Below are 22,846 nucleotides of genomic sequence, written 5' to 3' on the forward strand. Positions count from 1 at the left end.
CACTCACACACAGGGACTCGTACTATGCTGATGGATATTTAAACTTTTATTGCAAACATTGGCATCATCTCGTGATAATGTTAATGCACCAATCACATTACAGCCTTTTGTTGAATCGCTTAAGTAATACCTTTCAAAATTGTGGACTTAATAATATTAAAGCGTATATATCTACATTTGTTAAAGAGTTCCAGCCATATCTTAGTTTTAACACTACTAATAATTTGCCACACTTTGTTATCTGTAAAAAGAGTATTTTACAAACCATGAACGAGTCCCTTAAATGTAAATTGGATATTTTTCTTCATCATAGCTGCTTTACAGTGATTATGAGAAGTAGTTTATTTGTCTGTGTTGCCATTGAACTTTAGTGTCATGGATGCAACTTAATGCTAAAGTTTGATTTTAAAATAACACCACCTCACTTCGATGATTTGTCACAAGACCCATAATCCCCAAGCTAAAAGGCACGGCCTTTCTGTAACTCTTGAGGATGGTTTTATAGGGAAACCATGGAGGATTACTATTGGCTTAAGATGCTCTCTTACTCGCAAATAGATTTACCACATTTAATACAATTGTTTTATTACCGTATACCAAAATAAAATGTCTCGTGATGGATACTGAGTTTAATTTGAAAGAAAGGTGCAGAAAACACGGTATTTCTACCTTATGAGATGAAAGTTGATCACACTAAATCACCAATCATTTGATATTTGTGCATTTTCAGCTATTAAACACACGGTTACAATCTTGTTATAGTAATTAACAAATTTCATAAATGCATTATTTAGTAAGTAGTTAAAGGTTTATCACTCAAAATTGATGTTTGTTATACATGTGTGTGTATTGATTTTGAATAAGAGTGTCACTTTAAGGTCACATAAATGTTAAACAATAATGCAAGTAGTAACATATTTCATGATGGCCATATCCCATTTTTGTGTCGCCTGACTAGGCAACATAAAGGGGTAACTTTTGTCAGCGGCGGTGGCGGTCACGTCCCGTTTTCACTTGTCCGGGGCATATCTGGTAAACTATCAACCTGAAACTTAATAGGTAGATAGATCTAATTGAGGGCAAGTGCAGTGCACAAGAACCGTAACTCTTGCTTCCATATTTTTAGAGTTATTGCCCTTTGTTAATTTTCGTTGTTAATTTTTGTCGGGCTTAACGTTGTTACCTTTAGTTTAAATGCCACCTACACTTGAAAGGCAACATCATTGTCTATAAATGAATAAAATGCCAATCTGACAGCTATAATGTCGAAAGTAAATAGTTTGTCAGGCGACACATCCGACTCGTGAAGTTCCAGTTGGAATTTTAAGAAGACAACTTTTGAAGAATTATGATAGTCAAAACAGAGATCCTCAATTATTAGTAAAATTTAATACCTAGATTTTATTTTCAATGGTCATGGTTATCCTCAATTTTTTTTTTTTAATATTTTGTTACAGCTCGGAGCTAGTTTTGAAATTATTTTGGTCAATATCCTTATGTGGAACAAACTACACCCAAATACTTGGAACAAAAGTGCCAACTGTTGCAGAGTACGTATTTTTAGGACACAAAGTTTTGTGAGACCAGGTTGTAATTTATGTTAGCCAAATAAAAAGAGACACTGAAAATGGTTATTTGCCAATTCAAGGGTCAACTCTGGAGTGTGACTGAGGCAACATGGCTGGTTATGGATCCTGACCAAGATATTCTGCCCATACATATTCTGACCAATGGAATAAGCGTCTAAAGTTATTGGGTAACTTTAATAACAAGAGCTGTCACAGAGACAGCGCGCTCGACTATTCAGCCGCTTTTCAGTGTAAGGATTGAAAAGTTTTGACGAAACATGCATTGATCACGGTTAGATTAGATTTCAATGCAATACATGATGTGCTGAGATATTAACATAAATGTGGTTACATGGAAAATTTCAACCAGAATTTTTAAGTCTAATGATAAAGGGCAATTATATATCTTGGTTATTCAATTACTTTGAGTGGCTGAATACCATTCTATAAAGTCTCAATGCAATACATCAAGTAGTTGCTGAGAAATAAACCTGTGTGCTTACACGCAAAACCTTAACCAGAATTATAATAAAGGACAATTATTTGCATTAAATGAAACTAGAGTTATCTTACATGGTTAATTAAGTAGGTTAGATGGTTGAGTACCATTGTATCGAGTTTCAATGCAATACATCAAGTAGTTGCTTTGACATTAAATAATGTGTGCTTGCACACAAAACCTTAACCAGAATTTCTAAGTCGAATAATAAAGGGCAATTATTTGTATTAAATGCAAACTAGAGTTATCTAACTTGGTTAATTAAGTAGGTTGGATGGTTGAGTACCATTGTATCAAGTCTGAATGAAGTACCTCAAGTAGTTGCTGAGAAATTAACCTATGTGTGCTTGCACGCAAAACCTTAACCAGAATTTCTAAGTCGAATAATAAAGACCTATTTTTTGCATTAAATGCAAAGTAGAGTTATCTAACTTGGTAAATTAAGTAGGTTGGATGGTTGAGTACCATTGTATCAAGTCTCAATGCAATACCTCCAGTAGTTGCTAAGATATTAACCTATGTGTGCTTGCATGCAAAACCTTAACCAGAATTTCTAAGTCGAATAATAAAGGCCTATTATTTTAATTAAATGCAAACTAGAGTTATCTAACTTGGTTAATTAAGTAGGTTGGATGGTTAAGAACCATTGTATTAAGTCTCAATGCAATACCTCAAGTAGTTTCTGAGATATTAACCTATGTGTGCTTGCACGCAAAACCTTAACCAAGGTGTGACGCCAACGCTTGGGTGAGTAGTATAGCTCTCCATATTCTTCGAAAAGTCGAATTTTCTAAGTCGAATAATAAAGGGCAATTATTTGCATTAAATGCAAACAAGAGTTATCTAACTTGGGTTAATTGAGTAGGTTGGATGGTTGAGTACCATTGTATTAAGTCTCAATGCAATACCTCAAGCAGTTGCTGAGATATTAACCTATGTGTGCTTGCACCCAAAACCTTCACCAGAATTTCTAATTTCTTAGTCGAATAATAAAGGCCTATTATTTGCATTAAATGCAACTAAGAGTTATCTGACTTCGTTCATTAAGTAGATTGTATGGTTGAGTACCATTGTATAAAGTCTCAATGCAATACCTCAAGTAGTTGCTGAGATATTAATCTATGTGTGCTTGCATGCAAAACCTTAACCAAGGTGTGACACCAACGCCGACGTTTGGGTGAGTAGTATATCTCTCCATATTCTTCAAATAGTCGAGCTTAAAATCAGGTCTTCCCAAACATTATCAACTTTTTATAATTTACAGTGACAAAAATGAACAATTTGAGTGTATAAACTTTATTTAAAAGATTTAGTACAAAAATATGGAATGTACATTGTATGCAGTGTCTAAAATTAATATTATATACAATCTTTTTACAAATATCACACTTGTTACTTTCCGCAAAAAGTAGAAAATCAATATTATATATATATATGAATATAAAAAAATGATTTCATTATATAGTTGAAGATTATAGATAAGATGTAAAATAAACTGTTAGAAACTCACAATTCTCAGATATTTTCACATTGCCTTTGTGGATAAATGATATTTAAACAGGTCAAATTTATCTTAAACAGGTTAAATCTATTAAATTCTTTACCATTTTTAAGGTATTAAACGTGTTGGCATATGTTCATGAAAATAAATTGAACAAACTTATTTTAAAGAATTTTATCATCTTGTAAAAATAATCCAAAAATATTGTGAACAAATAATAAGAAATTTGAGAGAAAGGGCAGGTAGTTATTTTTCTCTGATTCTTTAAAATATAATACAACTGGAACGATTCTTTAATCAGGTAAAACTTTAATAGGTAACATAAAATCTACAACCTGGACAATGATAAATTTCGTGTTTGACACTATTTCTATTATATTTACAGAATGTTAAGAAAACATTTATGCATTAAAAATGAAACAACTTGCGAATTGATATTTACAATTTTAAATAAAAGCATTATTGCCAATGCTTAGATAAAGAAAACATAACATATATAATCAGAATAGGAATATGATTAAAATACAAAATACCAATATGATTAAAATACAATATACACACGGGTGCCATCAATCTTATCAAGGAGGGTATTACAAAATATCGTAACATCATAAAATTCATTTCATTGAGAATTTGGCAGAATTTTAAATAAAGATTTTAACTGGTAAATTCAAATATTTCAAGTCGTGTTTGTTTCTGAATATATCTCATAGGGCTGTCATCCTATATTTGAGGAACAGGGCCCCAAAAGAGAGGAAATTTAGCATAAGTTTTGCTAAAAAGAGGAATTTTGCAAGTTGACAAACTTAAAAAACAACAACTGGGATGAAATCGGCCCCAAGACACAGCCCTGTCTCATTACAAACAAGAACAAATGAATTGGAAAATAAGATACCCTCCTCAGAAACTTCAGATGGCTCCATAATAATGAATTATTTACATAATGTGCATAATAATTGTCCATTAAAACCATAACATTGAAGAAAACCAATGTAGATCACAGTGAAAGAAATGAAATATGGAAGAAATAATTATGGCCCTAATATTCCTAACATACTTAAATCAAATCTCAGACTCAACTCTCTTTACCACATCACATCATAGGTTTTTCAATATCAATCATGTTTTTACTCTCTTAAGAAATGTATCCTTGTATTGATTATGTGGACTCAAAACATAGGTCAAGGTTCCAAAAGAAAAATGATTCTATAATTAGAAAAGTAATTGTGTACAAATCATTGTTCTTGAGCAAATACTCAAGTATGTAGTTTTTCTCAAGAATAAAGTTTCTTTGGAATATTGACAAAAGGTTTTTATCAACACATTCTATTAGAAAATAGGCTTCGAAAAGGGTAAAAACTTCTATAATTAAATAAATATTGATGTTGTATATACTAAATCAGTTGAGATTGAGATTTTTGACTCAAGTACTTTTGTGATATTTGGGCATGGTCTGTTTTAAATGTAAAGCTCAGAATACAACAGTTATGAGAATCAGAAAATAACACTGTATAATGATAAAATGTCCAGAGTACATTCAATTGTCCGAGTTTATATACAAATGAATACAATGCACTTATAATCTTGATTTTTATGATACTATTCCACGGTTATAATTGCTCAAAGTGATTTGCTGAAATCAATTTTATTTGACCCCTGGATAGTGGAATGTATTTGTGTCTAATTATTGAATATACCAGTTTTATAATAGCACTTCTAAAAACGTCACCAAAATGTCTTTCAAATATAATCTAATATTTATGATAAAATTTATAAACCAAAATAAAGGCGAAAGCTTAAACTAAAAAATATATCATTTTTTATTATATGATGCTTTGCCACTTGTTAAAACACACATCATGAGTAATAAACATTTGAGCTAATAATAGAGGATGATGATGATTTAAGTGATAAAATCTCTATGAAAACTGATGTTTTCCAAACAGCATGGTTGCCATGGTAATCAGCATCAATGTCCAGCTGAAGGTTAGACCAGATGCCCCAGCAACTCGGCACTTCAGTGTATCGTACCTGAAATCAACAAGAATTCCAACATAAGCTTTGCAAATATCAAAATAATTTAGGGCTATTTAATTTCAAACTGGTTTTGAAGCAATATGTATTTAAAAGTCGCCTTGATTGAGTTAAACATTCACTACCAGGAAAAAATGCAATCTACGTTATTTTTGGCAACAACAACAATAACAGGAGACCTTTAAACAGGTGCCAAACCCATGCTGTTTTTTCTCCGTTGTCCAAGAGCCACAACTCAAGAAATATTTTAGCCAGTGTAATAGATAATGTTATTTGTGGACCAAGCCATTTAGAAATGAGGTTGTTTTCTCACTAAACTGCACCACAACAGTAAAGCTATGATAAAACCTATAGTTTTTCAACCCAAACAATGGCTATTGTCACAGGAACTTGAAAAATGCCCCCATTATGGCCGAGACCAGATGTTACAGTGCAATGGATTGATGAATGGACATAGCAACTGTATAGCAGCTTTTAAGGGCATTAAAATGTTAGTGCTAAAAAACCTCACATATTATAAGAACCAGAAAAAGATCTGGCGCCTGTTTAAATAAAGATCTGAACTAAATAGCGACATTTCCCTTATTTCACTACATTTATGTGTGAACTGTACTCTAGCCATTTCAAAAATTCACACAACTTGAAGATAGAAAAAATGGTATTTGCATTTGTGCTCCTCATACAAATTTACGATCAAGATCCTGTATTGAAACCACAACCTGGCGGCCAGGCAACGTTTCAATAACATATCATTGTCATAAAAACTACACTGCTTAAGAGTACTTGGGTACACCTGTATAATAATGGGCAGAATGTATGTATTGTCCTTATGACGTATATTGAAACCCTGTGTACGCCCAAAAAACAAGATGCTTCAAGATTAACGATCTTATGCTTTTATTGAAACAGGCCCATGGAATGGATATTTGATTTGTTATTGAGCTCGGCCCCCCTACAAAATTTTGGTTCAGATTACCGACCCTTTCTACGAAATAGGTGCCGACCCTACTGTTTTTATAGCTTGTTGATAAAATAGAAGTGTATTTTAATATGAAGTTTTCAACCTTGAAAACTTGTACACTATTGCTCACAGTATTCATAAATTGGCTCAAGGAGAGCATAAATTATTTGAGAAGCACATAGAGAGCTGATTTTTCTAAATTCTGTACCCTTTGGGTTTTGAGTGTATACAGAGGATTATTTTAATGCCATTCCCCAATGATGACTTGAAATGGGTGTTTAAACCTATCCAAACCATTTTTTTGGCCCTGGGATAAACAAAATTCCCCCTTACCTATTAGGCTTGCCATCTACTAGTTTGCTCCATTCCTCCTCCATCGTCTGACCGTGGAAGAACCAGGAGAGATCCTGGAACGGGTACTCATAGTCCTGTCGACACTCGCACTTGTACGCGCCCTGCTCGAAGCCCTTCCCTGGGAGAGGCACACACTGAAATACAGGAAAATATTGCATTATTTTGTGAAGTCATTACTTGTGGGTTTAAACACAAATATTACCAGTAACAGATATTTGAAGTTACATACAATGCTTAGAATACAGGATTGCATATATATACAACTATGTGTTTGAATGTTCTAAACAAAATAAGAACACAAACGGTTCCATAAAAAAAATAAATCCAGTGTTAGCAAGCTTCAAGCTCCAAATTTCTAGCAGGATAGCATACTAGACGACCACCATCCAAGTACGATGTTGGTTTGAATATGAATGGAACCTCTGATGATGCTTGTCCAGTTTACCTGACCATTTCAAATCTCAGGAGCATCAGAACAATCATGTATCCTTGACTCTAGCCAGGGCATTGCCCTCGACCCATAAAGGACCTCGCCGCCCTCAGCTTATTTTTCTTCAGGTTTTTCAAAATTTTCACTTTTCACCCACGAGATTGCTTAAAGTGATTGATGGCACCAGAGAACAACCACTGTGTATATTTCGTGATTATTCCGCCAGTGCCAAGAACCACCCCTGCATCAATGGTGCCTGCAAGATGCTTATGAATCTTCTGTATACCATCGTTGAAAGCCATAAACCTACTCCTCATTTCTGGATTCCAAAAGAACTGAAATCCATGTGCAGTTTTCAATAGTATTCCATCCCTGAGTGCCGAAAACCAACTCCTCTCTTTTGGATTACTGAATATCATGTCAGGTTTTAAATTTCATTAGTATTTTGTAGTTGAGCACCCAAAACCGGCATCCTCATTTCTTGTTTTCATATTTGTGTATCCAAGGATAAATGTATGTGTTTACCATGGCAACAGCATTTCTCATCTTTGTAAGAACCTGTCTCCGAAGGGCTCACAAGCAATCATCCTTCCAAGAACAAATTCTTCTGACCAAAGCAAAGGTTGTGTAGATATGTGATCAATCTTGTCTGCAGGATTATCATATACTGTCTATTGCAAATTAAAGTATAGGCCTTCTTTCGATTTTTCTTTTAATAGATTTTTTTCATGTTATTTTTTCCCTGTTTAATTAAGTTTCCAATATCTCATTTTCACACTGATCTCCAAGCATTTGTTGTCTAAAGATCAATTTCTTTTAAAACATTACTTTCCTCCGCGTCATGTAAACGAAATTAAAAATTAAAATCTACATGTAACGCAATCAGCAATAACCAAGTAACATCGGAAAAATATTGTTAATTGAACAGGCTGACATTTTGAGCGTTTGATTTTTACTTTCCCTTTTCCTTAATTGACAGCAAAATTAAAAAGCCACTGTCCCTCTTAATAAATCATCGTGTTGAAGAAAAAGGGTGGTTTCTAATGCGTTGCATCATGTTCACCAATGGCTTGATTTTGCAGATAATAATGTCACAGGTAATTACATTGTCATAATTATAACATAATCAATGTACTTACATATTGAGACTTGAAGTCACATTTGGCTGTATTCTTGAAGGCATTTGGCACGTAGAAGTCTGCCGGACATTGGTTAAGGTCAAGTTCTTTCAGCTTTACATCAACCGAGATAACTCCTCTGGTAAAATAAAATAAGGAAATGGTTACACACGCAATATCAAATAATTTTGTTATAGGAGTCACTTAACCATCTCTATTAATTACAAAGACAATATTTATTGGCTGATGTAAGTATTTGTATTTATTCTATTTTTTGTTGCATTTTTGGTATTTAACATCAATCACTCGCATTGCTAGTATCACAAATGCTCATTGAGCTAGTGTTTAATTATATCTATTATAAATAATACATGGGCTGTGGCTTTAGTTTTACAAATAAACTATTAAACTGAATTGAAATAATGTTATTTTTAGAATTATATAACATGCATTTGTAAGAATAATTACTGGTTACTTAGATAAAACAATTATTTTGTGTATTCTTCTTGGCTACATGATTTTGTAATAAAAGTTTGTCTGAACAGGATTCTAAGGTTTTTGTCATAGAATGACATAGAGAATGTTTGATATGAATGACTATGTTTAATACAAATAACTTTAATGGAAGAAAAATTCTTCTTACTTAAATTCAATCTGCGTCTTGACGCTGTTCAGGCCAAAGAATGGTACGACATATGTAGACACCCAGTCATCGACCATCCCGTCACATTTGAACTCGGGTCTTAACCACTCCCCATCTTCATAACTTGGAGCCCTGTACGTGATTGGGTAATGCTCAAATCTTATCGAACTTGTCGAGTTTGGTGAGGATCTGATCATTGGTTTATCAATGAATTTCTTCAGAACATGGAAATTTGTCAACCAGCGATGTTTCATGCGTTTAAACCATAGCTCATCAACATATCTGTTTTGAAGGCCAGCTGTGTCGATAGCTCTGTACGAATCAAGACCGTCTGCCTTGTTTTGTTGTCGGAACGAGTACGGACCGAAAAACTCTCTCGTGAGGGTATTTGAATACCTAGGATCGGTGGTGTTAACAGGCGGAGCCACACGGAATTTGTACTGGTCAAAAAAAGCACCAGCACTTAGTACTTTAAAGTCACCCATCACCATGGCCAGAACTTCTCCAAAGATGTGTGTCTCGTTCAAACGTCGGTCTCCTTTCAGATTACCAAACTGTTCATATTCATCAACGTTTTGTAGGAAATTGCTTAGAAAATGAGCCAATCGGAGGGCTGTCCTTCCTTGTGGCTCAAATTGTGTCTGTACACCGTAACCAGCATCACCAGGCAAGAATCGATCGGTCGGTTCATAACTTCCACAAGTATCAGCTGTAATTTCATAAAACCTTTTTCTGATGTCCATCATACGGTTCCACGACCCGACTTCAAATGATTCTCGCTTTTTACGAATGTGTGGCGTTTCCTCCGCATATCTTTTTATAAATTTCTGACGAATCTGAAGGGTCATGTCGATATCTTCCGAGCTCGCATCCCTTCTCTTGCGCTTGGCGACAAGACGGAGTTTGGGATTCGCTGACATCTCAACTGGTGCACTGACGATGGCCATGAACTCATTTTTCTTGTTGACGAGGAGATCGGTAGAACGTTTCCGACGTGTAACAAACTCTGGAGACTGGATCGGTACCACCAGCATATCTGAAAAAAGTTGTTCCAAGAAATATAAAAAAATCTTTCATATTGAATTGTTTCAATGGTAATCAAATCAGAATTATGATCTACAAAAAAATATTACGTACATACATTATTTATTAACAGCGCAGATTTTATTTCTGCACGCAGAAATGATCTATTATATATATAATTAAGTCAGAGCTGTTTTTGAATGGAAATATGTTAAATAATTTAGGACACTTCTACTCTTTTAGAATTCAAAATAACAATATTTGTGATTATTCCAATTTGCCCTTTAAAAAGAAAATAACATCTAGAAACAATTCAGGCACTTTCAAAAAGAAAGTTTCTCATTTTCTTACATTATCCATTGTAATTAAATGGCATAAAACCAAGCCAACTTCACAATTCAGTGCAAATTGGCCAACTACAACTCGAAGTATATAGCAGTTTTCTTTTTATAACAAAATTCTGACCATAAAATAATGTGATTCTATCAGTTAATGAAACTTTTGAATGGTTACATTTTTATGCCACAGGGAACAGAAAAAAATTGATAATTCAATTAAAAATTGAAAAACAAATATTACACATTTTCATTTGTAATAACCATGCATAGTACTGTTAATTATAGCTTGAAGCATTTAGTTACCTGTGCAAAGAATTGGATTTTTTTTTATCTTAATTGATTACTATATGAATATTTAATAAGCAATTCTAAACAGCAATAGTGATTTTCTCCTTTCCAATTCAACAATGAATTAACTAACATATGCTTTGGGCTATATTATCGCTCTTCTGTCAAAAGTTATGACTGTAATTACATGCAATTTCCATTTCATTTGTTAACAGCAAAATTGCAGTTATAGTATGTTAAATGCTCTTAACTGACCGACACAATTTCATTATTTTATTTCTATTTAACAAAACAAATGTCAAGACAAAATAATTGCATTGTATTACACTGGGTTTTTTTCAGACGATTTGGCAGTTGAAATTCGGCCTTATTCCCCAAAATAAAACTTAATCATTTCAACAACTGCACACTTACACCACAACAAGCTTTTTAATAAACAAACATTTCCATTTATTATTATTAATGCATTAATTTTGACACATTGATATAAATACCATGTCTTCAACATCTATACAGCTTGAACCTGTTGTCTTGTGTCAAATTATTTATGTTTTTCCTCCCAACTAAATCTTAAGTTTTTGGGCTTAAAAAAGTATTGCTTTCTTTGTACTTTGGCACATAACTTACTAGAGCACTGTGTTTAAAACGCTGTCCTGATGACTGTCAGTCAAAAAATAGTTATTAAAGACAGAGTGATGGGCCTTGCTGAATGGATATATATATTGTTCTGAGTTATGGCAAAATAAAACTTTCACACTATGCTTCCATTGACTCCAAAGACACCTTGCACAATACCTCAACTTTTTCTCTTCAAAATATCAAAAGACATGCCAATGGAAAGAAAATCAGTCTGGTAACATTTAAATTTTAAAGAATGACAATTCCTGGCCTGGCGCAAGTGAGTTTGGTTGGTGGTCACCAAGCCGGACAAGTGGGTTTCCTCCGGGTATATACTCTGATTTCCCTCCACAACTCAATACTCGCCTTAAATTGTGCATGGGAGTGATTGATATGATGTTGCTATACCTTGATTCACAATCATTTTAAAATAAATAAGTTAAAAACTAAGAAAAAAACCTTTAACCATCAAAGTAAATCATTTACAACTTACTTTCCACTTTAAGACAGTCAAACCCACTCTGGTACTCTTCCCAAGTTGCCTGTTCGATTTCCCAACCCTGGAACGGCCCATAGTGCCACCATGGGTAGTAGTACCCAGGCAGACAGACACACTGGTACCCGCCACGCCGAAAACCATACCCGCTTATTGGCTCACACTGAAAATGGAAATTATTAGATAATATAAATTATAAATTATATTTATAGGATTAAAAATACTACTCTCCATGCTGGGAACCATACCAGCTTATTGGCTAACACTGAAATAATAATAGTTTTAGGACTGGAAATACTACTCTCCATGCTGGAAACCATACTTGTAAATTGTCTTAAACAGAAAATGTGAATTATTTGACAATATAAATGAAAGTTTCAGGAATGAAAATACTACCCTCCTCGCCGGAAACCATACCAATTAAAAGTTATAGGATTGAAAATACCTCAAACAATACAAAGTGTGACGAAGCTAGGGTAACAATATCAAGGTACTCTCCAAGCTGGGAACTACTACTTTATTAAAAAAAAAATACAGCCATCCTATTTTGAAAGAAATAAAATTTCAAACACCGGATCATAAACAACTGTTACTTTGGATCAAATTACAGTTATTCTGCTTTTTCTATGCCATCAATTCTAAACAATGTACATTCAAACAGCTGTCACCCGCATCACATTATGTATATAGAATTTAAGACAGGTAATTTCAAGCAATTTTGAGCAACAATGATATCGGCAATCATATGAAACTCATGTAAAATAAATGCTTCTTTTTTCAAACAAAAGACATGAATCAGTGTGTTTTCTGTCCAATTTAAGGCCAAAATTCCAACTCATTCCTGGTCAATGATGGTACAAATGATTTTACTACAGAAAGAAAATTTGCCATTTTGATTTTTCTCTTTTATAGGAAGATATAAAATTGAGGTTGAAAAAATATATTTTACAGAAATCACACTGCACAAAAAGGTGTCTGGGTATAAAACATTTTTTTTATATATAAACTAACCTTTTAGAATAGTTTACACTCTTTGTTTATTTCTTAAAGCATTCCAGGTCTTTAATGTATACCTAAAGCAAAAGTGGGAAATCACAAATTGAGACATAGCAACATATTTTTTCCCAATTTGAAAGACCCTGACCAAATCTTCCTAAAATGGTGCAGAAGAGCACTGTGGAGCATTTTATATTGTTTGAAAACTGATTTGCAACTCTTGTTTACAAGAAGGATATTTTGATATTATTACTTGAAACGAAATATTTTGAAATCGCAATGGCAATCGAGTTAGAAAAATTATTTGGACAATTAATTCACTTAATATTTACTTTGAACTAACATAAAATGCAATCAGAAGAATTCTGTAAAAAAGCTATCCAAAAACTTATGATTGTTAAAAAAAGCTAAATTACCTTTTGGGCTTTCAAAAAGTATCCAAAAATGATCTTTAATCATATCAGTGAATTCCCCTGTCAAATTATATTTCTTAAGTTGTATTTTACCAACAGTTTCTTTACAAGCACACTTTAATATGGCTGTTTTAATGACAAAACTAATTATGATTCATGCATGAAAATTAATTCATTGTACAAAAAAACATATCCTTATAACGAAAAAAAAAAGCCACAAACCTTTATCAATCCATAATTCAATCCAGTACAGACTGTTCTCAACAGCTTGCTTGAATGTACTTGGATCAATTAGAAACTTTCTAATTTATACCCCTCATATCCAACCAAACATAGGGTTTATGGCACTTTTCAAACTTACTGGACTTGGAGTTGAAATAAACAGCCCAAATTGACATTTTAATGCAATTCCCTTCACAATACACATTCAATCAGTGTGACAACCTGTTCAAGTAGTTTTTCAGACATTTATTCATCCAAAATGCAGATTTCAATATTTTTCCATTAAATTGTCTGTGTTTACTACAAATCAATATCAGGTAAAATAAACAACCAATCAAGTTGCGAAAATCTCTGGGAAAACAAACGTTTAATGGACAATTTTCTTTGTGGATCAATGGATTAGTATTCCATTATTAGCTGTAACAATAGACTATGAGTCAATATTTAGATCAAGTAAAAGTTTGATTAATTGTTTGTTCAGAAATCCGCATATCAATAAAATTGAGACTCGATCAGAATTAATGTCCATTCTTAATATTCATTGATTAAATATTCAGGTTTTCCATTTTGTATTATTATAACCAGAATTTCATGATTCAGATATGTCGCCTGCCGGAATGCAATGTACAATTATTGCAAAGGCTAAATAAATATATTTCAAAATTTGTTTGTTTTAACATTTTCCAGATGAATATTGAGAAATGGTTTCAGTTCATGGAAAAAAAATCCATGAATTTTTTATGTTAGGTGTTAAAATAATATGTTTGTTTCTTGTTTCATGTTAAGAAATACTGGTAGGCAGGTCACAGGTCTGAAAATCTTTCTTTTCTTTTTTTATTAAGCAAATTGTTTCTTAAGATTTTTCTGTAGCCCAAAACTATAAATGATATGCTTAAGAACATCTTTACGATCAATACTAGCATCACTAGTATAGTTAAAAGCGAAAAACACATTTTATTCTTTACTATTAAAAGAAAAAAGAGGCTTTAAACTACCTCTTTAAACACATTTTTTTTAACAACTGACTGTAGGGTCGGCACCTTATTTGTATGTACGGTTGGGTTACCTGAACCAAATGTAGTTTTTTTCAGGCCCAAGCCATGTTCACTCTAAAAACTAAAAAACTCACTTGAAAATGAAAACTTAACCCCCCCCCCCCCCCCAGCCTGATAATAGTCTTATATTACCTGAAACATTTAACAAGCTCTAAACAAATCATTTCAGAATGGGTATCAATATCTATAGGCAAGTCCCCAAGCAATGATGAAATTAAATATTTAATTCATGTTACTATTGTTGATGGAACAAAGCATAGAAATTTATCATCCCCATAAAACTTTTGTTCCAACAAAGATTATGGACGGAAATATTATTAAGATTGTATGATTAGCTTGGTTCAATAGTAACCACATACCAAACACATCATAAACTTTTAATAGCCTCCTCAATAAACAATTTGCGATAAAGATTTGCATGGTCATGTAAATAAGTTTCATTGTATTAATTTTTGAATTTTGAAATAACTTATAAAGGATTACATGAAGTGTCTTAAATCAAATGGCACTTGAAATAACAACCTAACAATGAACTTTGTTGTTGAGTAAATTCTTCAATTGTTTTGGGCCAGAAAAAAGCTAGATGGAAGTCTGCAGAAGAAAGCCCAATGCACTTTTGTATAATAATATAGTTATATAGGCAGGGGGTATTTTTCTGAATATACATTCTCAATAAAGGCAATTTTATTGTTTCTTAAAGAGGCACTCCGACTCCAAAATATGATGTACCACTATTAATTCAATTGATTTGATTTCATTAAAAGGATTAATAAATATCGGAAACAATGCTTCTTATGAAAAATACCAAGTTTAATTTGAAAACAAGGTGCAGAAAACATGTAGTATTTCTATTTTGTGATTGCATAGTTGATCACTGTAAATATTTTAGCACTCAACAGTCATTTATTATTTGTGCGTTTTCAGCTATAAAAAACACTGTCACAATCTAAATTGTCATCAGTAATTAATATTTTCCATCAATGCATTATTTAGTAAGAAGTTAAGGTTTATCACTAAAAATTTATGTGTATGCAGTGCTGTAGCTACACTGAGGCACACCGAGGCAGCTGCCTCGGTGTTTTTTCGGCACATGACAATTTCTATAACTCTAAAAATAACTATTTTCGTCTTTCTTCATTTGCCTCAATGTTCACAAACCATCGTGGCGGAATGTCTATATTTGAAAAAAAAAACTGAATATTAGATATAATAGAATACATTCTACATGCTGTTTAATGTTGACTTATTGATTATGTAAAGTGACGTTAAAGTTATATGTGTGACTTTTAGAAGTAGGTTTATGGTATTGGTAACAAAGCCTCATATGATTGTGACAGTAAATTTTTTCTAAATGCACATTTGTTTTGTCTAAATATATGTAAACCGTGTAGAAATAACTCCAACTGTATCAAAAGTTATAGTACTAAAAATGTTGAAATGGGGGGGGGGATGCCCCCAGACCCCCCTAGACCATTCTGCCTCGGTGTTTTTTTAAGTCTGGCTACAGCACTGGTATGTATTGATTTTAGATACAGTGTCACTTTCATAAATAAACTAGGCATATGAAATTCTTAGAAGACAAATGTTTCAAAAGTGTCATTGAAGCATTTCAACTAGAGTCCAATGTTGATGTGATTTAAATTTTCAATCAGGTAATGAATGCATTCATCCAATGAACAGCAAAAACAGCAATTCCAGTTATATTAAACACTCAAGTTCTCTCCCTTGGATTTCCTAAGCTGGCCATTAAATCATAAAACAAATTAATTTTAATCCTATTAGCTTATCTTACATGATTAAAGTACTCATTGGGCAAACACCTAAGGAGCCTGCAATGAAGTTCTGGTCCAAAAGATTCATTGTTTGGAGCCTGCAGGCTACCGAAATATTCATTTGGCTACATCCATTCTTAAATGACTGGTTTAAAGGGTTTCCGTCACTGGCTGGAAATGAGATGACAATAACACTTCTATATACATTTTATGTATACCATAAGACCATTCTTGTATTGTTCTGAATGTGCACTACTGCTCCCTAAATAATATATAAGGACAACATTGATGTCATTTTCAGGTTATGAATGCAGTTGGGCTGTTTAAAGTGTTTGGAGTCCGAAAGGTCTTGGTAAATGAATATTACTTTTACCAAACCAGTGTTTTTTCCACTTTTAAGGGAATGATGTCAATGTGTTTCTTAACCATTCAACAAACCTATTTATATATTCATGACTGGCACTATATTGCTTCATTTACTAATTGTTTAGATGTTAATAAGGGGACGTTTAACCGTTTACCTAAGTAGGGGAAATTTAGATACTTTTTCATGACAGGAATGGAGTCGAATTTTGGTGGCAAAAAGGGCTGAAAAAACACTGAAAACTATGCAAGTTTGAGCCTACTAAGGCAAAAAAAAAAGGTTTGATAAGGGTTACAACCCTTTCAAAAACAGGTATGGTAGGTTGGCTTTTTGTTTATTTTAAAGCTTTAAAGGTTTTAAACTACATATTATAACACACAATAAAATAAATAAATAATAGGGGTCAGCCCCTATTTCGTAGGTAGGGTCAGGTAACCTGAACCAATTGTATTTTTTTTCGTCTCTAGCTTAGCTTACCATCGTTGTAGGACGACACCTATGAGTGCCGGCAAACATGTTCTCATCCTTGGCGTTTCCCTCGCTGATTGGGCACTGGTTTATGTCGATACGTTCAAACTCCCCATCCATCCCAACCACTGCCACAAATCTTGAGGGTAAAAAATAGTACATGTATTAAACATTATAATTTGCATTCAACAGTTATCAAAATTAGACTTTTGGCTGAACAAGCCTGAATTATTCTTATATTGCTTGGCATCATTTTATTTTAACAAGCCCTGCTATATAAAATTCAGAATTTGAGCATGCCTAGAAAGCACTTTACAAGTGCTGGGCTTGCAAACTTGTGTTTATTTTGACCACTGATACAAAACTGATTATAGATTAATTAATAACAAAACACATGTTTATTTAAGCATGTACAAACAATTATCAAGTCCACCTATTATTCTGAAAAAAAAATCATGTTTATTTAAAAAATATAATGGGAATTTTAAATTTACATCGGGGGGTAAAAAGTATGCTTTAGCATTGGGAATGGGCCGAATTTCGACCCCAAATTAGTCTCTTTTTTTTACTGTAATCTGTTGGCCCAGGTAATATTACTGTGCATGAATTGCTTATAACTACAATCATCATTTTTCAACAAAGGCAACATAGTAACAAACGAAAACAAATATATCTGTAATTTAAACCTTACAAAAATTATTACAGATGTATTAATTGTTATGATAATTGCTTGAGCATCATATATTTAAATGGCTCTGGCTTTTTCTGTTTTTAAGGTAGCAATGGATCCTTTGGAATACACTATGAAGTTGTTTTTTCTTATTATTTTGAGGACTAACAAATTAAATATATCAGGTTGAACAGAAACCTTTTGAGTGCAAAATGCAAAACGCTTAATATAACAGACCTTGACCGTTAACATGTAATTTCTTGACCATAAACGTTGATATCACATAAGCGATACAAGTAATGACTAATTGATTGTGACCAATCTGAAGAAAACAACACTTCAAACTATTGGCATTTTCCACAATAAACTCTAGACAGTTGAATTGACATATTTTAGATATTGTACTTTTACAGACCAATAAAATATTTTTATTCATTATCTATAATTAAATATCTGCTAAATATCGAAATAATTTTTCCCTGACAGGTATGTTATTTAGTAAATAAAGATAAAACTGTACAATTTCAGTTTTAATTAATAATTTATAATTTTCATTTGACCTCAAACAATTTAATCATAACTATTTAATTAAGACATAATTATTTATTATACTACAGTCTGTGATTTGTCTGGCTCATAGGGGTAAATTTAGCTTTATGTTAATATTACATGATAATACTAGAAATAATATTTTGTCATTTGTAATTAAATGAAAACTGTCTACCATAGTTGTTTACCATCGTTATTTTTCAGTTTTAGCTTCAGTAAGGGTTGAATAATAATCTTGGCAAAATGGGAAATTGTCAAACTAGGGTTTTATTTAGTTTAAATGAGCCTCAGTTAGTCAGTTATTTTTCAAGGTTTGATTAACTTTCCAAACAAATAAAACTTAACTTTACATGTAATTGTTTCATAAATATTGAAAACAGTGAAAATATATAGACATGCTTTTACTTATAGAATTACAGATTTATTTTCATCAAGCAAGTATAAATGACTGATCAATGTCCTAGTCATTTTTAATGTCTTTACTCAATATTATTTACATACATGTAAAATGGATATGTACATATAATTTGGCCAGTCCCATTAAGAAAGAACATGAATGAAATATAAGCTTCTAATTAACTAATTTTAAGTGCACATTTAAATTGCCTTCCAAAATAACTAGGCCTGTTTAAAAAGTTATAACCAGCCATGTTTGATATTTAAGACCAGCCATGTTTAATATTTAAGACTAGCTATGTTTGATATTTAAGACCAGGCCTGTTTGACCTAACAGAGGTTGAAGCAAAAGCCTTTTTATTTCGTTACTCAGAACAACAGGTCTGCTCACATCCCTTCTACGTACCTTGGCCTTCGGAGATGGACCCATGGAGAGTATCGCAGCATGTAGTCAACGACGGGCGCCGACATCGTCGTGATCCAGCGGTTTGATCGCCCACAGTCGTAGTATGGCTTGGTGAAAAGCACGGGAATAGTTATGTCTTGATCTTGTTGTCCTGGCTGAGGTGGTCCGAAGAAAGGGATACCTGTGTAATCATCACGGATGAATTTTCCCGTTGTGTTGGAGAATTTGATTCCAACAGAATATGTGAACTTTCGCAATGAGTCTTTGTAGCCCTTGTCATCAGGCCACCAAAACAATGGTTTCTGTTGTAAGGGGTCACTGGGGTCATATTCATATCGAGTATATGGGGCATATTTGTAAGTCTCTGCCGTGTAATTTGTGACTCTTCCAGCAGCATAGTCTTGGACCTCAATAGTACGGTTTGTTGGTTCTCTAAGCCAGTTGGTTGGTTCATTGTAATCGTCCGCACGCCAGGCTCTAGGCCCAAAAAGGGGCAGAGTACTATTAAAATCTACAGTTGTATACCAGTTGGGGTATGTACAATTATTATCGAAGAGCAGCGAGGATGCGTTAATAAAACCCTGACTGGCTGAAACATCAGCAGCAGCTGACATGTACAAGTACATGAGACCTGGTTGATGCTGAAAATCCCCCGATGTATTCATGCGCTGATAAATAAAGCTATAGAAGAAAGCTCGATTGAGAGCCATATTGTGCATATGCATCAGCATTGATCTATTGCTGAAAAACTTTGTATTAAACAGTTTTGTGTAAATTGGCACATGGGACACTGCATCTTTGGGCAATTCTAGTTCAGACCGTGGCTTTGAACGACAGTTTTCTGGTGTTACGGAAGTCATTTTGTCCATGATAACATCAAAAGCATCTTTCTCCATCCACGAAAATGGACCTGCACCGACCAATGTTAGGGCTAACAGCGCCCAAAAGCAAACAGTCAATACCTTATTTAGACGCTCCATATTTGGTTTACCTTAACAAATTAATTTCACAACATTTTACAAAGATTTTCTGGTGAAATTTCCTAAATCGTCATTCCATTTCCTTTATCGTCTTCTCAAAATGGCGGCCCAATGTGTTCAATTATTCAAACCGACGCTTCCGGGGGTGACGCACAGGTGTGTTTACCTGTATACAGGTAAATTTTTCAGGTAAATACAATTTAAGCGGAAGGATAATAGTTAATTCAACAATATTAATTATATCTATTCTACATATTTTGATTTATTTTCACTGATGTCCTCTTTATTTATTTATTTTGAATATGCTAAATTACCTTTTGATGAAAATTTATCATAAAATTCCCTATGTGGAGCCCCTAATTATAAACGAGGGACATTGATTTCAGAGCCAGGTGATATAAAATATTCGCAATTCTTCAAATAACATTGATTCGAACTTGCCTCAGACATTCATAATAAAAAGTATTCTCTACTTTTCTGTCCGAAACGAAATTTAAAAAAAATAATTGTATTATTTGTTAACAATATTTGTCATCGAAATACTTATCTCATTACTCATACAGGTGTGATCAACGGGAGATAACTCATTCTTGTTTAGCACCAATTGTTCAGAGGATTGCGTCCCATGTAACTGTTCAATTAATCAAACAAAAACCTGAATGATTATGCATTATCAATTTGCTTGATTTTTTGTAACTGTTGAGGCATGAATATGTGTTATTTACGCTGTCTATATATATGTTTCTTGAAGAAATGTCCACATGCACGAATGTTGAAAATCTCTCATAAGTACAGAATGATTTGTAGGGTTCCTGATATCTCCCCCGACCCCTGTATGTATATAGAAAATATCGCATAAGTACAGAATTACTCATTGGATACTTGATGTTGAAATGCCCCCTGTAGTACAGTTGAAAAATCTCCCATAAACTTGTACAGAATCACTCCATTTATACTTGATGGAACACCCTCTCTGGCCTGTACTGCTGTTGAACGCCCCATGTAGTACTGTTGAAAATCTCCCATAAGTACCGAATCAATCCATTGATACTTGATGGAACTGCTGTTGAACTCCCATACATAGAAAAATAAGTGAGAAAATGACTTAAATGCTTTAAGAAAAACCGACCCATTAACGCTCTGTTGAAAATCCTTTTGGATTGAAAGCGTTCCAAGGGATCCAAGGGGTCTTGATAAAATTACCCCCAGACACTAGACAAAACTATTCTCGAGTTATCCGTGGTAAAAAAGGGTTTCCAAAACATTGACGGTGACCTTGATTTTCTTGAGTCATTGTGCAGACAAGCCATGGTCCTCGACCAACCATCCAGCTAACTGACATACATTTCCAAATCAATATGTATCTTTTCTTCAGAGGGGGAATGATACACTGTTACCCATAAATATGACTTACCACAATTAATTCAATTGTTTTAATATACCGTAAAGGATGAATAAATGTCAAAAACACTGGTTCTTAAGAGGGATACCGTGTTTAAATTAAGTTGCAGAAATCACGGTATTTCTTCCTTATGAGACGATAGTAGATCACAGTAAATCTTTAAGCACTCATCAATCTTTTAATATTTGTGCGTTTTAAGCTATTAAATACACGGTTACAATCTTGTTATCACTAATTAATATTTTCCATAAATGCATTATTTAGTTAGTAGTTAAAGGTTTATCACTCAAATTTTATGTTTGTTATACATGTGTATGTATTGATTTTGAATAAGAGTGTCATTTTAAGTCAGAGTAAATAAAAACTGCATATGGACTGGGACCATAACAAATCCTACTCCCAGATATGGACTGAACGAAGCAAAAACTCGACTGATAAGTATTTTATTTCCAGCACATTATAAACATAACTATATAAAATAACCATGCAAACTGGCAATTATATATATCAAGTTCTAAACGACCAATGCCATACAATACATGTTATTTTCTTTGTCGAAAAATGTGAACATCATACCAGTGGCGTAGCTACATATAGTAGCCTTGTAGGCCTACATTTTGAAAAATTTAAATAACCCAAAAATGCAAAAAAACTAATAGCTACTCAAACACATTGGGCAACTCAAAAGTTTGTTGTTTTTTAACCACTAAATACCCCAAAAAAGAAGACAAAATGTGTCATTTAATATAATTATATTGGTCAATTTTTGGAGTAAATATGTTAGGCCAATTTGAAATATAAAGAACTTATAAGACATAGAATTTGTTGAAATAAAACTCTCTTTTTTTGTCCTACAACTACTTAATATGGAAATACACTTTCGATTAATCCGAATTCAATGTTCGATTTACAATAATTGTCTGATTATCCAACACTAACACATACATACTGTCTAAGTTTATGGATGAAAGAAAGAGTATCTACCCCCGAGGCCAACACCAAGGTTATGAAATTGTCACCCCTTTTTTTCTTTCAAAAACAGAAAAAAAGCTTACGGAATTAATTGGACAATAGTCTGTTACCAGTTTATTCGACATAGGATCTTACGTTTTTTGTCATTTAATACAAGAAAATACAGAACGAGTTATTTTTCCATAAAGCGTTGCTTAGTTTTTGTATTAAATGGCAACAAAGGTAAGATCATTTTTTTCACGTAACACACTCCTTACATAAGAATGAAGATTGTTTTATTTTTAAAATAATTGATGCTGAATAAGAAGGG

The 22,846-nt window shown here is 33.2% G+C and overlaps 1 protein-coding gene across 1 annotated transcript; it reads right to left on the reverse strand.

Annotated features, from left to right (window-relative positions):
* Nucleotides 1–3,347: 3,347 nt before the first annotated feature.
* LOC128238425 (uncharacterized) lies at nucleotides 3,348–20,288 on the reverse strand. The gene is made up of 7 exons (XM_052954341.1): nucleotides 19,183–20,288; nucleotides 17,171–17,300; nucleotides 11,869–12,034; nucleotides 9,109–10,144; nucleotides 8,487–8,604; nucleotides 6,897–7,051; nucleotides 3,348–5,599 (listed from the first exon to the last, which is right to left on the reverse strand). Exons 1-7 carry the CDS (start codon nucleotides 20,160–20,162, stop codon nucleotides 5,488–5,490), a joined length of 2,697 nt encoding a protein of 898 aa, XP_052810301.1. The 5' UTR covers nucleotides 20,163–20,288; the 3' UTR covers nucleotides 3,348–5,487.
* Between the last annotated feature and the right edge of the window lie 2,558 nt (nucleotides 20,289–22,846).

Source organism: Mya arenaria, chromosome 6 (assembly GCF_026914265.1).
Source record: "Mya arenaria isolate MELC-2E11 chromosome 6, ASM2691426v1".
Lineage (NCBI taxonomy): Eukaryota > Metazoa > Mollusca > Bivalvia > Myida > Myidae > Mya > Mya arenaria.